The sequence below is a fragment of the Capra hircus genome, chromosome 3 (genome assembly GCF_001704415.2).
Source record: "Capra hircus breed San Clemente chromosome 3, ASM170441v1, whole genome shotgun sequence".
Classification (NCBI taxonomy): domain Eukaryota; kingdom Metazoa; phylum Chordata; class Mammalia; order Artiodactyla; family Bovidae; genus Capra; species Capra hircus.
This window is the reverse complement of record NC_030810.1, coordinates 25,892,919-25,907,962: the sequence shown is the minus strand read 5'-3', so window position 1 is coordinate 25,907,962 and position 15,044 is coordinate 25,892,919. Positions and strand designations below refer to the sequence as shown.

The window sequence follows — 15,044 nt, the reverse complement described above, 5'->3', positions numbered from 1 at the left end:
TCAGGTCTAAGTGCTTACTCCATCCTCCTCCTTGCTTTCTACCCAAACCAGTTTTAGTAATTATGACTCTCATATGTGAAAATCTTTACTGCTGCCCACTGCCACTGTTAGTGGTGGGAGAATGTCATCCTCATGGGTATATTGGAAGTAGAAAAAAAATATTATAGGCCATCCTCTTGTACTACTTATTTTTTGATTGCTTGCTTCTGAACTGTGTGGCATACACTTGCTCTTTGTTATTCCTACTCTTATAACTTTTGTTACTGCAATCTAGAATGTTCCCTATCTTCCTATTTATGTGAATTCCACCCATGTCTTAAAATCCAACTGAGACTCATCACTTCTCTAAATTTTCCCTTCTCTGTCCCTTCAGTTTGCTTGTCTTTCTTGCATTGGAACTTCCAGAGGAATGTGTGTACACTTATATGGCATACCAGTATGTTATCTTATTATACTCATTTAATGTGTATGTATATAGATTTCAATATCTTACAGCCTATATTGTGAGCTCCCTAAGCTTAAAAATTGTACCTTGGATCATATCTTATAGTGTAGATGGTAATATATTCTTAGATGGAGGTAAATTTAAGGAAGCTATTGACAGTAGAAATGAATAAGCTTCCATTTTGTGCATGAAATTAAAAATGGGACAAGAGACACCCAAAAACTGTAGGCAGAAAGGATTGGGAGCACAGTTAGTATCGTGAAGAGTCAGACTTTTCCATATTGTTCATACTACCTTCATGAGAGAGAAGCTCACAGTTATTTAAACTTCATCAACAAAGATTTAGTAGCTTATAGTAATTGCCCATTTTTTTCCCCCTAGATGAAGAAAGATGATTTATTTTGGGTGAAAATAAAATTAGATACATGAGCTCAACATTCTTTTCCTGGCGATAGTGCTCTTAGAACATGCTGAGAAGCATATGATTGAGAAATAAAAGCAGGCTATTAGTGAGGTTTTCTAACATCTACCCTAGTTTAATAGGTTCCCTTTCTGGTCTTTGGCTTAAAAAATATCTTGCTTTATAGTTGATACTTTTATATGTTAAGGATATTCCTGTAATTTCTATTTTGAGAATTAGGCCAACATAATGAATGTACCTGATTATTTTTAGTTCTGGATGAGTCTGTAGAGTTTTTTAATCAATTAAATAGCATTTTCTGTAAGATTACCAAAATACTTAAAATTCCTTTATTCTCTGTAGTAACTTTTCAAGTATGGATATACTGTATGTATGCTTTGGTTTTTTTTTAAGTAAGTGTTTTATTTATAAATTAGTATCCTTTTTGTGTATTTTTTACTCTGTATTTATATGAAATAGATCTAAATGTATTCATGTTTGATAGATTTACTTCTTTGGTTGTATAGCCGATTTGGGTTGCTAAAATGAATTATTCTTGAATATAGCTGAGAGCTTTTATATATTTGTTTAAATTTTATTTCCACTACCCTCTGTAGCACTTCAGAGGATATGGAGGGGTGGGGACAAGTTTATCATTTTCTTTGTCTTGTGTGATTTCTAGAAAATAGGATATTTTCCTTGAAATTTAGTTTTAAATAAAGCCAAGATTGCAGATCAAGGATCCTTTCACTCCTGGATAAAGAACCTTGGATGTGGCTTGCTTTGGTATTTTTCTAAAGCAAACTGTGGCCGTGCATTACAGTAGTCTTGTTCACTTTATCCTTGCCATTTCCTAATTGCTGCTACCCTCTTTTCTTTTGCTGTTGATGGCACAGGTGAGCAAGTAGAGCATGATCATGGAAAATAGAGCATAACTAGGAAGACATCTACAAGCTTCTTTAGTCACTTCTTTGATGAGTTGGCATTTGATAGTAACTGATGTTGTACCTTAATTCAGGAGAGGATTTCTCCAAAGGGCTACCTTCAGATTAAGAGAAAATTATTCTAGTTTAGTGGAAGATGGTGTTTGCTGAGAGAACCTGCCACTGTCCTAGTCAAGGGTGGGCAGGAAGAGAGATGTATATCTGTTGACTTCACTTAGTCTCAGGATAAACCATTCTGTGCCAAAATAAAATAGCCAAGTAGATATGGATATTGAAATTGTTGTGAAAATTACATTACAGTGGTGGCAGCCTTACCAAGTAATTTTGTAGTGAAATTTGATTCTTTTTCTTCCTAGTGTTTATGTTTGCAATCTGTTCATTTTGCTTCTATGCAGTTTAATAATTTTAAGTTTGCTTACTGAAAAAGAAGACCTTTGTGTGTGTGGATTAGTGTTGGAATTTTTTTAGAGAAGATCTTTTTTCATATTTAAAATAGACATGGAGAGGCATTAATTTGAATATGGACCTCTATCCAGCTTAAAATATGTCACCAATGTGAGGTATTTTTTCAATAACCTTTCCCTCAAGGCCCATACTTTTGTGTTACTATGTGGATTTTTACTGTAGCATAAAAGTGAGGTTGGGAAATTTGAGGGAATATGTTTGCTCTTTGAAAGAGAAAGGGCAAGAGTGAGGAAATGTTATATTGATTTGTTTATTCCCTTTCCTCTTACATAAACCTATCTTCTAGGGATATGTTTAAAGTGTGACTCACTAAAAAAATACAAGTTTTGAGATCTGGTTCATTTTATTAAAGGAAACCAGCATTGATCCTACTATTGGTAATTCTTACATTAAAAATTCACTTGCGTCAGAATATTTTTATATTGGTATGAAACCATATGATATGTGATACTTAAAAACTGCAGACTTGACATTTTCTGATTATAAAAATAATATGAGTCCATGTTAATCTTGTAAACTAAAGAAAGGTATAAAAAGAAACTCTACAATTACACTTTTCAGGGAGAGTCATGGTTAACATTTTGCTATATTTTCTGAGTATATATGCATGGCTTTATATTTATTTGCAGTCATACTGTATATGCCTTTGTATTCAACTTTTAAAAATTAGCATTTTATCTTAGTCATTTTCTTATATTGCATGACCCTTTTAAGGCAAATTTCATTTTTCTTAATTGGATTTAGAATGAAAGTAGAGACATCAAAATTACATATATTTATAAAGACTAGATATTATTATTAGAGATGCGAAGTCTAAGATTTTTTAGGGGGGGTTGGGGAGAGGGTAGGAAATTAGAATAGAATTTTTGAAAATGGGAATAAGAAACATATTTTTCCTTATTCCTCTTAAGCATTTCTTTAAAAATGCCTTTTGGGTCAGCATATTGTTATGTATAAACCATATAATAATTTTATAACATAGTATTGACAATGGATTATATTCCCAAATATAAAAATCACTTCAGATCTGCAGATGGCGTGCTTTCAAAATATTTTGTAATTACAAGAATTTTTCAAGCCACTGTAGTTTTTCAAGGTACTGGGTTAAAGTGAAGCTGTTATTATGTCTTCCTAAAGAGTATTAGTGTATAATATACTGTTAAAAAAAAAAACACAAGAAAGATATATGCCACAGTGACATGCTAAAGCAGTAAAGATTATATCCATATAATGGAAATTTAAAATGTCAAATCATTCTTGGTCTACATTCTATACAAATGTTGAATCAATATAGAAATTTAGATCCTGTTTTAATTTAACAAAATGCATTTGCTGCAGGTCAGTTAGAGGCTAGTTTTAATATTTTGCTATAGTTTAAATATAGAGTGAAGCTTTCTATAGTATGTTGAAAGAACATGAAGTTGTTTCTGTCAGCTTCAGGCTCATTCCCCAGTAGTTTCTCCCAGATAGTAGAATCCTTGTGATAGTTACAAATCATTGCCTGATTAATTGCCTGGAATGTGCAAGACATTGTATTAGATTGTGGAACCTCTAAGAAAGATGAAGCATTGGCTGTCTATCAGGAGTTTATTATTTAAAGGTAACTGTAGTACATTGTTTTTTACACTGTGTTTCTCTGGTGACTCAGATGGTCAATAATCTGCCTGCGATGCAGGAGATCAAGTTTGGTCCCTAAGTCAGGAAGATTCCCTGGAGAAGGGAATGGCTACCTATTCCAGTATTCTTGCCTGGAGAATTCTTTGGACAGAGGAGCTTCATGGGCTATAGTCCATGGGGTCACAGAGAGTCAGGCACAAATGAGCAACTAACACACACATATAATACACTGTAGTAAGTATGATAATAGAGGTTAGGTACTAACTGCCGTAAGAGTACAGGTAAAGGAAACTCAAGATGGGTCATAATAAATTTGGCTGGGTCTTGAAGAATGAAAAGTGAGCTTCCAGATAGGAATGGTGTGGAAGGGCATTCAAGACAGAGCAGATGGTATGGGAAAAGCACAGGGCATTTGAAGTACATTGTCTATTGGAGAAAAAAGGTCTGTTGAGGATGGGGCACAGGTGAACATGAGGACCAGAAATGAAGGTTCTAAGGTATCCTGTCACCTGTTTTACTTTGTTATAGATAAGAGGGAACCATCATATTTTTAAAATTAATTTGTGTTGGAGTGTAGTTCCTTTACAATGTTGTGTTATTTTCTGCTGTACAAGAGAGTGAATCAGCTAAATGTACACATACGTTGGGCTTCCCTGGCGGCTCAGACGATAAAGAATCCACCTGCAATGTGGGAGACCTGGGTTTGATTCCTGGGTTGGGAAGATCCCCTGGAGGAGGGCATGGTAACCCTCCTTGCTTCGAGAATCCCCGTGGACAGAGGAGCCTGGTAGGCTACTGTCCGTAGTGTAAGAGTCAGACACGACTGAGTGTCTAAGCACACAGCCCCCATACATACATCTCCTCTTTTTTGGATTTTCTTCCCATTTAGGTCACCACAGAGCATTGAGTAGAGTTTCCTGTACTATACAGTAGGAAACCAACATAAATTTTTGAAATCTTCTTTGCAGTGAATTGTTGCTTTGTTCTTTTTTTAAAGACAGTTGGACATTTGAAATAGGAAAAAGCAAAGGCAAACAAAAATTATGAATCAGGGGAGGGACAGTTAAACTATCATGTGTTTGTTAAGAGCCAATGTATGTCCATTTTGAGTATGGATCTGTTAACAGTGTAAGCACGGTTAAAAATTTAGGCAGAAGAAAATTTAGACATGCTGGTAAATTTATGATAAATACTAGTGGAGCTTACCATTGTGAATCTGCAATCACCTAGACTCATGTAATGTTAGCCCAAGAAGAGTCTTTCATGATTGTCCATTGTGTTGGCTATATTAAGGGGATTTTTTTTAAAGGAAAGCAGCATGATAGTAGTTGCACTTTTAAATTAATTGGTTGATTGAGAAAATATAGGATAAAAAGCATTGTTAAAAGCATTGTTCAGCGACTTATTTAACCATAATTCAGAGACCTTTTTTTGATAAGTGTTTCCTCTGTTGTTCTTAGATTGTTATTCTGATGAATGATCATTGTGTTCTTTGGATAGTATGTTATTTAACATTACTGTTACTTTTAGAAATTTGTGTTCACAGTTTTACTTCACCCTGTTCAAGATCTCTGCCCACCTCCCACAGACACATGCCTTAGAGTTATCAGTCCATTCTTCATTCTCACCTGTGGTTCCTGGAGAGCATCAAGTCCTAATTCCTTGTGGAATTCTTTATATGTAATGAATTAACCTCTCTCCTGTGTATCTGCAGTGGAAGTATTAATTTACCATTCTTCTGAGAATTAGGAAAATGGTCACTCAAATGATTTTCTCTGGTTCAGATGAGGAACCCCAGTTGTCAGAGGATTTGTAAATTAGGCCATCCTGGGTGCTGTGTTTCCTGATAAGTAATGAGAATGGCAAGGTTGCTTTCATTTGTCTCCCAAATCTCCCTTGTATTTTTTTTTAAATAGACTTTATTTTTTACTGAGCTTTAGGTCCACAGAAAAGCAGAAGGTACAAAGATTTCCCATTGTATTTTTAAAAATCTCTGTATCCTTTATCATTAAACATAAAGTCTGGCACATTGATGAAAAAATAAGTATGTCATTTTAAAATGGTTTATCTTTTTTTAAGAAATTCTTTCCTACACTGAGATCTTTATTTTTCTTCTGCATATTTTAAAGTTTTGTTTTTCATCTTAGGTTTGCAATATACTTGAAATTTATTTTTCTGTTTGGTATGTTTAGAGATGTTATAATTTTTTTCTTTTTGCCATATGGGTACATCCAGCATCATTTACTAATCAGTTCTCTTTTCCTCCATTTTGCTTTAATGTCATGTCTTCTCATCATTTTTTCTGTGTATATCTAAATTCTAACTTAAATCTGTGTCTGAATTCTGCTTTTTTCTTCCTTTATCCTTGGCATCAGACAAAACTGTTTTAACTATTTTAGCTTTCCAGTAATTCATAATATTGTATACGGTAAGTCCTTTTACATTTTATAATGCTGTTTTAGCTTTTTTTCCTTTGTTCTTCCAAATATGTTTCAGAATCAGCTTGTCAGGCTCCTTGGAAAATCTTGTTAGGATTTTCTTTGGAGTATACAGATTAATTAGGTGAGAATTGACATCTTTATGATGATATCATCATTCAATACATAGTTATGGAGTACTTCTTTTATACTAGGAACTAGGAATATAGTAGTGAATGAAATTTGCAAATATCCCTGGACTCATGGCGTTTATGTTCTAATAGAAGGAAATATATTCTATTACTCATAATAGCCAAAAACTGGGATCAGGCTAGATGTACATCAGGTATATCCATACAGTGGAATACTACTCAGCAATAAAAAGGAACAGACTACTTATACATTCACAACATGGATGAATCTCAAAATATTATACTAGGTAGAAGAATATGGTAGACTACATATTTCAGTAGACTACATATTATATTATTCTATTTATGTAGAATGTCTAAGGTAAAAATATAGTAACACAAAGCAGATCATTGGTTGCCTGGTGCTTGAAAGGGGAATGAGAATTGATTCCAGAATGGCATGAAGAAACTTTTTAGGTGATGAAGTGTTATAAAACTGGATTGTGGTGGTTTTTGCACAATTGTATATATTTACCAAACCTTACTGAATTGTAAACTTACAGTGGGCAATTTTTATGATATGAAATTATATGAATTATATAATTTAAATTATATCTTCTAAAGCTATTTAATTATATTATTTCGTGTCAACTCAGATGTAACTCAAAAACATTCTAAGTCACAAAAGAAGCCAGTCACAAGAAACCAGATGTGATTCCATTCATGTAAAAATATCTAGACTGGACAAAGCTATAGAGAGGAAAAGTAGATTGATAGTTACCTTGGGTCAGGGTGATTGGGAGGGAAATAGAGAGTAACTCACTAATGGGTGTGGGGTTTCTTTTTATAGTGACAAAACTGTTCTAAAACTGTTTTCGTCATGGTTGCACAACTCTAAATATACTAGAAACCATTGACTTGTACACTTTAAATGGGTGAATTGTGTAGTGTGCTCTCTCTCTCTTTAGTTGCTAAGTTGTGTCCGACTCTTGCAACCTCATGCACTATAGCCTACCAGGCTCGTCTGTCCATGGGATTCTCCAGCAAGAATCCTGGAGAGGGTTGCCATTTCCTTCTCCAGGGGATCTTCCCAACCCAGGGATCAAACCCGGGTCTCCTGCACTGCAGGCAGATTCTTTACCGACTGAGCTACAAGGGAAGCCCGTATAGTGTGCAAATTATCCCAATAAAGCTGTTAGAGAAAATAAATAAAATTATATGCTATATATGAAGGAGAATCGGTGGAGGGAGATGGTGATGGGTAATGGTGAGGGAGGCCTCACTGAGGAGTTAACAGTTGAGCAGAGACTTCAAGGAAATGAGGGATTAAAGCATGTGGATAATTTGGGGAAGAGCTTTCTAGGAAGAGGAGATAATCAGTGAAAGATCTGAGAAGGAAGCGTATCTGACATGTTTGAGAAGCATCAGAAAGGCCACTGTGGCTGAAATTAAGAGTGAGCAAAGCAGAGAGCAGTGGAAATGAAGCTGGGAGATGGGACCACCTGGGGCCATTGTAAAGACGGATTTTTATGGTAAGGGAGATGGGGAGTCAGTGCAGAGTTTTGAGAGAGGAGTGCCATCATCTAACGTAGCTTTTTAACAGTGACTGCTATGCTGTAAATAAACAGAAAGGTAGCATGGGTGAATGAAGGGAAACCAGTTAGAAGGCAGCAATCCAGGAGAGAGGGAAAAATGACTTGGACTGAGGTTGAAGAAAAACATGGCTGGTTTTTAAAATACATTTTGAGGGAAGGAATAGCAAGATTTGCTGACAGATTGGAGATGAGATGTGAGAGAAAGAGAAGAGTCGGAGGAGATGGTGTATTTTTTGGCCAGAGAAACTGAGAGGGGGCAGATGGAGGATAAAGCAGATGTTGTGGAGTGGCAGGGGGAGGAAATGCCAGGAGTTTTGTTCTTGTTATGTTAGGGAAGTCCATCTGACATCCAAGGATGGATCTGAGTAAGCAAATTGAATGTCTAAATCTGGAATCTAGGAAAGATGTCCTCAAGTAAAGATTGTATTTAAAGCTATGAGTCCTCCAATCCACCAACACAGTATACGTAATACGATGAGACTTTACCTTCCCTTATGATAGACTTTTAAAAATTATTAACCTTCTCCTGCCTCCACTAAATAATGTTAATATTCCTGTATTTCAGGATCTTCAAGATGAAGTGCAAAGGGAGAATACTAATCTGCAAAAACTACAGGCCCAGAAACAGCAAGTACAGGAACTCCTTGATGGGCTGGATGAGCAGAAAGCCCAGCTGGAGGAGCAACTGCAGGAAGTCAGAAAGAAGTGTGCTGAGGAGGCCCAGCTGGTAAGGCCTGATGGCTTACTGCTGCCTGTAGCTTTACCTTAGTTTCTTTTGCTGGCTTAAGATAGAAACCCTCTCTGCTCGTTGTTGTTTGTTGCTATTGCTAGGTGGCAATCTAGTCAACATAAAGTTTGGGAACATGAAGTAGATGGGGCATGTTTCATCTAGAAATTATAGGGGAAGTAGGACTCTGCATTTTTTTTTTTTTCTAAAATTTAGTTGAAAGTATGGTACCTGTGTCTTCCACTCTCCTCTGTCAGTCCCTGATTGCCCTTTTCTATAGAAAGTATACGTCAAAAATACCAAAATAGTAAACTAAAATAAATATTGCATTATGGAATGTTTTAATGACATCTTTTTTTAATCCCTTTTTTGTCTCATTCACCTCATGTTGTAGATTTCATCCCTGAAAGCTGAACTAACTAGTCAAGAATCACAGATCTCCACTTATGAAGAAGAGCTGGCCAAAGCTAGAGAAGAGCTGAGTCGCCTACAACAAGAAACAGCAGAGTTGGAAGAGAGTGTGGAGTCAGGGAAGGCTCAGCTGGGACCTCTTCAGCAGCACCTGCAAGATTCACAGCAGGAAATCAGTTCAGTAAGTCTTTGTGGGAGTGAAAAATACACTCAGGTGGGCACTCACGTATCCTTTTCGTGCATAGTATTTTCTCCATTTCTACTGCTGCTTCTTCTGCCCAGTTTATTATTCATTTTTTGTCAGTTTATATGAATAGGCTTCTTGTTACCTGTCATAAGTTAAAACTTTTGTGAGTCTAGTACATCTGATGATTATCACTGGAATCTTGTTGAGTGTGCAGTCTTTGTAATTAGATGGTTTGGGTTTAAACGCTTGCTTTGCTGCTTACTGCCTGAATCATCTCAGTGTTAGATTCTTCATCTTGGAGAACTGGGAATTCCCTGGTGGTTCAGCGGTAAAGAATTCACCTGCCAATACAGGAGACATGAGTTCAGTCCCTGAATCAGGGAGATCCCCTGGAGAAGGAAACGGCAACCCACTCCAGTATTCTTTCCTGGAAAATCCTATGGGCAGAGGAGACTGGTGAGCTACGGTCTATGGGGTCACAAAAGAGTTGGGCGTGACTTAGTGACTAAACAACAATAACCACCAGAGGTTAGGATTTTGCCCTTTTCACTGCTGAGGACACAGATTCTATTCCTGATTGGGGAACTGACATTTAAGATCCTGCAAGCTGCGCAGCATGGCCAAATTAAAAAAAATAAAATAAAATTGAAGAATTAACAATACGCCTGCCTCTTTCAGCTGCTTTTAAAGTTTAAATGGGGCAAAACCAGTGAGACATTTGAGCATAGGGTTTGCTAAATAAGTGCTCAGTAAGTATTGCTTATTTTTATAAATAATAACCTGGTGTCTTACCTTTTGGGGATTCTAACCTTAAAATCAGTTTTGCTCATTTGGAAACCTTTATTTTTTTGAGATTAGGAAACTATTCTTTATATAGATAAATATGACTGTTGTGGTAGGTCAAGAATATAGATCCTTTGCTTTACTGTTTCTTGACTTCCCTAAATGGGGAATGATATTTTATAGAATGATGGTAGGATGATTGGATGTGTGTAGAGACTGTATAGCCCATTCCTTTCCATTTGAATTTGAACAAACTGAAGCCAGAGAAGGTGTAGGAGCTTGCTTATGGTTATGTAGCCTTCAGTGGAGAAGGCAGTGGCATCCTACTCCAGTACTCTTGCCTGGAAAATCCTATGGACGGAGGAGCTGCAGGTAGGCTGCAGTCCATGGGGTCGCTAAGAGTTGGACATGACTGAGCAACTTCACTTTCACCTTTCACTTTCATGCACTGCAGAAGGAAATGACAACCCACTCCAGTGTTCTTGCCTGGAGAATCTCAGGGATGGGGGAGCCTGGTGGGCTGCCGTCTCTGGGGTCGCACAGAGTTGGACACGACTGAAGGGACTTAGCAGTAGCAGTAGCATGTACCCTGCAGAAGAGCCATAGCCTAGAATTCAGATCTTCTGAAACTTGGTCAGTTAATTATTATATATAAGGAAGTCCTTCCCCTTGATATGCTTCCTTCCCCTCTCTTGTCTGGTAGATGAATACCTGCTCACCCATCTTGCAAGCCATAGCTTAACCTCTTCTTTCTTTGTGGCATCTTCTGAATCCTGCCTTTATTGGACATTGTACTTCCGTTACAGTAATTGTAACATTTTCCCCTGCACATCTGTTTATGTGTCTACCTCAGATGGAGCTTTTTGGTTTAGAAACATACATGTTTATCCAAGCATTTAGCACAGTTCTTGTCTCAGCGTAGGTACTCAGTTAACGTGTAGTAAACCCAAAAGAATTTTATACTAGTAGGAATGATACCAGATAAATGGACAGTCTTTAAAATAGTTTTATTTAAGTTTTTAAAATATTTTTAATGTTATTTATAGACTGTAAAATTAGCCCATTTTAAGGGTACAATCCATGATTTTCAGTAAATTTAGAGTTGCTCAAACATCACAATCCAGTTTTAGAATATTTCCCTTACTCCCAAAAGACCCTTGTGCCCATTTATTATCAATCCCCACCCTTACCCCTGGGTAACTACTAATCTACTTTCTGTGTCTATAGGTTTGCCTTTTCTGAGCATCTCATATAGAGGAAATAAGTGGTCTTTCTCATGTGGTTTCTTTCACTTAGTGTAATGTTTTGAAGCCCATCCATGTTGTAGCATGTAACAGAATTATAGTCCATTTTATAAGGTATGTTGTTTATGCACCAGTTAATGAGCATTTGGATTCTTTCTTCCTGTTGACTGTTATGAATAATGATGTTATGAATTTTCTGTTTGCCTACAGTTCTTTGTGTAGACATGTATTTTCATTTCTCTTGGATATAAAATAGTTGGTTATATTGTAAAGTTACTTAAAATTTTTTTTAACTTTAAATTGCCAAGCTTTTCCAAAATGGCTGTACCATTTTAATACTTGCCCTAGCAATATATGAGTTCCAGTTTCTCCACATTTTTACCAACACTTTTATTGTCTTTTTGATTATAGACATTCTTGTAGATGTAAAATGGTACTTCATAGTTTTTAATTTGCAGTTCTCTCATGACTAGAGATGTTGATCATCTTTTCGTATGCTTATGAGCCATTTGTATATCCTCTTGGATGAAATGTATGTTTAAAGTCTTTTGCCTGTTTTGGATTGTCTTATTAAATTACACACGTTTTAAAAATGTATATATATGTATATTCTGGAGATAAGTCCCTTTATCAGATATTTGATTTACAAATAATTTTTCCCAGTCTCTGGCTTGTCTTTTAATTTTCTTTTCTTTGACTTTTTTGAAAAGCGATTTCTTTCAAAGGAAAGAGCATAAATTGGAAAAATAGAAATGACTCCAGAGACTATAAATTATCAGAGAGAAAATAAAGCCATGTTTTTGAGCATGGAAGATAGTGTCAGCAAGCTGTACTACCAAGTGTGCCAGATATCTGTGGAAGGAATTAGATCTTTGTGTCTGATCTCCAAATCTTAAGAATAAACATACCAAATTCTTACACTTGACTCAGGTACCGTGTGTCTTTCCCACAGAGGGCAGCATATTCCCATGGGCCTATAAAAAAGAAATTTGGCTGTAAATTAGCCTGGTGCTTTTATTGCTCTGTAAAGCTTAGCTATAGCTTTTTTTGAAAAAGGAATAACTAAAGAGAAGTTTTGTGACTTGCTGAATTTTTATTTTTATTTCTCATCTTGTATTTTTTAGAAAACAACCTTTGACCTTTACTCTATGTAACTTACTTGCACAATATATACTATTTATCCAAGTATTTCTGGCAGTTGAAATGTTTGTTGTACTCTCCTTGCACAGTTTGCAAAGAGCTTGTGTTAGTTGTGTGGTTATTTTTTTTCTATATCCTCTAAGTTTACCTAGAGAGTAAGGAAAAACACAGGCTTAAGTGGCAGGTGCATGGGAGAATCAGACACAGAAAAGCCAGGTTGTGTTCATGATTCTGTTGATTGTCTCAGGAATAACTATAAGGAACAAACTGTTCTAAATAGAACTCTTTGATAGGCAAGTATTTCACCTGACTGCTTCATCTATGTGGTGAGTAATGTTTTAAATTTTAGACTGCAAGGCAGTAGCATTAAAATTGATTTAATGGTCATGATAAATTTTTTAATGAAATAAAAGAGAATAGAAATAACAGCATACATTACACATAAGGATGAGTATTACTTCATGAAACTTGTTTCACCCCTGTGTATGTGTGTAAATGTATAGTTATATGTATGATATATGCATCTATATGTATGTTTTATGTATATATACACACGCGCAGAAAGACATATGTACATATATATTTACTGGGTCAAAGTGTAAACTCTATTTCTTTCTGTAGATTAAAGTAAAAGTAAGTTTATAAACTACTGCTCTATAGCACTAGGAATATACAAGGCGTATGCTTTGTGTTATAAATGTGTGGTATTTTTGATTGTTAGTTTAAATCTTGTGTGTATATATACACAATATATATATATATATACACACAAAATGAAATGTGTATACACACACACACGCTGATGCCCACTGTTTAAATATATAAGCATAATACTTGTGTTTTTCAGTGAACATTTATTAAGCACTTACAGTATGCATCATTGTGCTAGATGTTAGAGATACAAAGTTAATAACAAAAATTTGGTCTCTATCCTCAAAAGGCTTCAAGTCTTTAACTTTTTAAAAAGAGTAAATTAGTAGAAAAGGAATAGGAAATTTTAATTTTAATTGAAATTAAATTTAATAGGAAATTTTAATTGTTATAGTAGTGAGAAACGTAGTGTGCTAGGTACTTTCACACACAGTTCACTTTGTTTACACAGGCCTTTACATTTTACAGAGTTCTTTTAAATATATCTTTTACTTCACATAACGGTCTTCTATGAAGATAGTTCTTACTACCTCTATGGATTAAAAAATGGAAGCTTGGAGAGGGTACTTTGACTAAGATAACCTGATAATTAGAAGGTGATGGAGCTAGATGTACATCTGTCTCCTTATCCAATATAGTGTTCTTTTTCCAGGTTATGATCCTGACTTTTCCTTTGATAAATTACAGATTCTAAATTGAGCAACTTAAAAACTTTATGGGAAATATTAGGGGAATAAGATTAGGGAACAGAGCCTTGATTTACAGAATATCAATAGGTAATTTTTATATTTGCTAGAAAAAAAAATATATAACATGCTAATAAATAGAGGACACCAATGTAATTAAAATATATATATATTTTATGAAAATGGTACTTTTCAGTAAAGTTCCGTTTATTGTTTTTTTCACTAGAAACAATTTTTGATTCTGTTGTCTCAATTTCTTTGAAATATATATAAATGTGTTTTTATTGTAGATATTGGTATAAATAAGCATTTTTTCCTTCTAGTTCCCCACATTTTTCTTTTTGTATATATTACAATTTATTTTGTTGTCCCAGGTATAGAAAGTCAATGGATATTGAAATTAAAAAAAGCTTTGTCCTTCATTTAACCTGTTTGGTATATTTTAGATTTAGAGACTACTCCTTAAGGTTCTAGCCCATTAATAAATAATGCCAGGGGATAGGACACTAGCTCATTGCACCTTTGTTTTCACTTCTCTTCTTCCCAATAGGAATATGAATGGCTCCAAAGTCTTATGAACTCTTCCTCTCTTTCCGCTCCCTCTCCTAAAGCATCATCACAAAATCTTGTCTTGCACTACCGCTTTGCCATCTTTTTCCCAATACTCTGACACTGTTTCTAGTTATATTCTAAAGGACTGCTGATTAGCAGATATTAAAAATTCTTGGATCTTTCAAAAGATGTACAAAAGCAAATCCATATATACTGTGATTTCAGGAGGAGAACTTACTGGGATGGATTACTGAAATCCTTTTCTCTAAGTCTTGCTGCATTCTTTAATGGAAGCAAATTTATCCTTGATCAAGTCTAAGCATATAGTTATTTTATCACATATCTTTCTAGTAATTTCGTCTAGTTTTTGTCTAAAAATGTCTTTCTACTAAATTCTGTTTTGTATTTCTGCTTTGTGTTGACAGATGCAAATGAAACTTGTGGAAATGAAAGAGTTGGAAAACCATAGTAATCAATTAAATTGGTGCAGTAGTCCACACAGCATTCTTGTAAATGGTGCTACAGATTATTGCAGCCTCAGTACCAGCAGCAGTGAAACAGCCAATCTTAATGAGCACACTGAAGGCCAGAGCAACCTAGAGTCTGAGCCCATACACCAGGAGTCTCCAGTGAGTCTAATAGTTCCTTT

The 15,044-nt window shown here is 35.4% G+C and overlaps 1 protein-coding gene across 2 annotated transcripts in view; it reads left to right on the top strand.

The window, feature by feature from the left end:
* EPS15 (epidermal growth factor receptor pathway substrate 15) overlaps positions 1 to 15,044 on the top strand; it is a 146,193-nt gene that overhangs the window by 90,105 nt on the left and 41,044 nt on the right. For both annotated transcript variants that reach the window (XM_018044061.1, XM_005678437.3), the window contains exons 14-16: positions 8,580 to 8,741; positions 9,136 to 9,333; positions 14,821 to 15,024. In XM_018044061.1, coding sequence (XP_017899550.1) covers positions 8,580 to 8,741; positions 9,136 to 9,333; positions 14,821 to 15,024 — 564 coding nt within the window. The remainder of the gene's footprint in view (positions 1 to 8,579; positions 8,742 to 9,135; positions 9,334 to 14,820; positions 15,025 to 15,044) is intronic.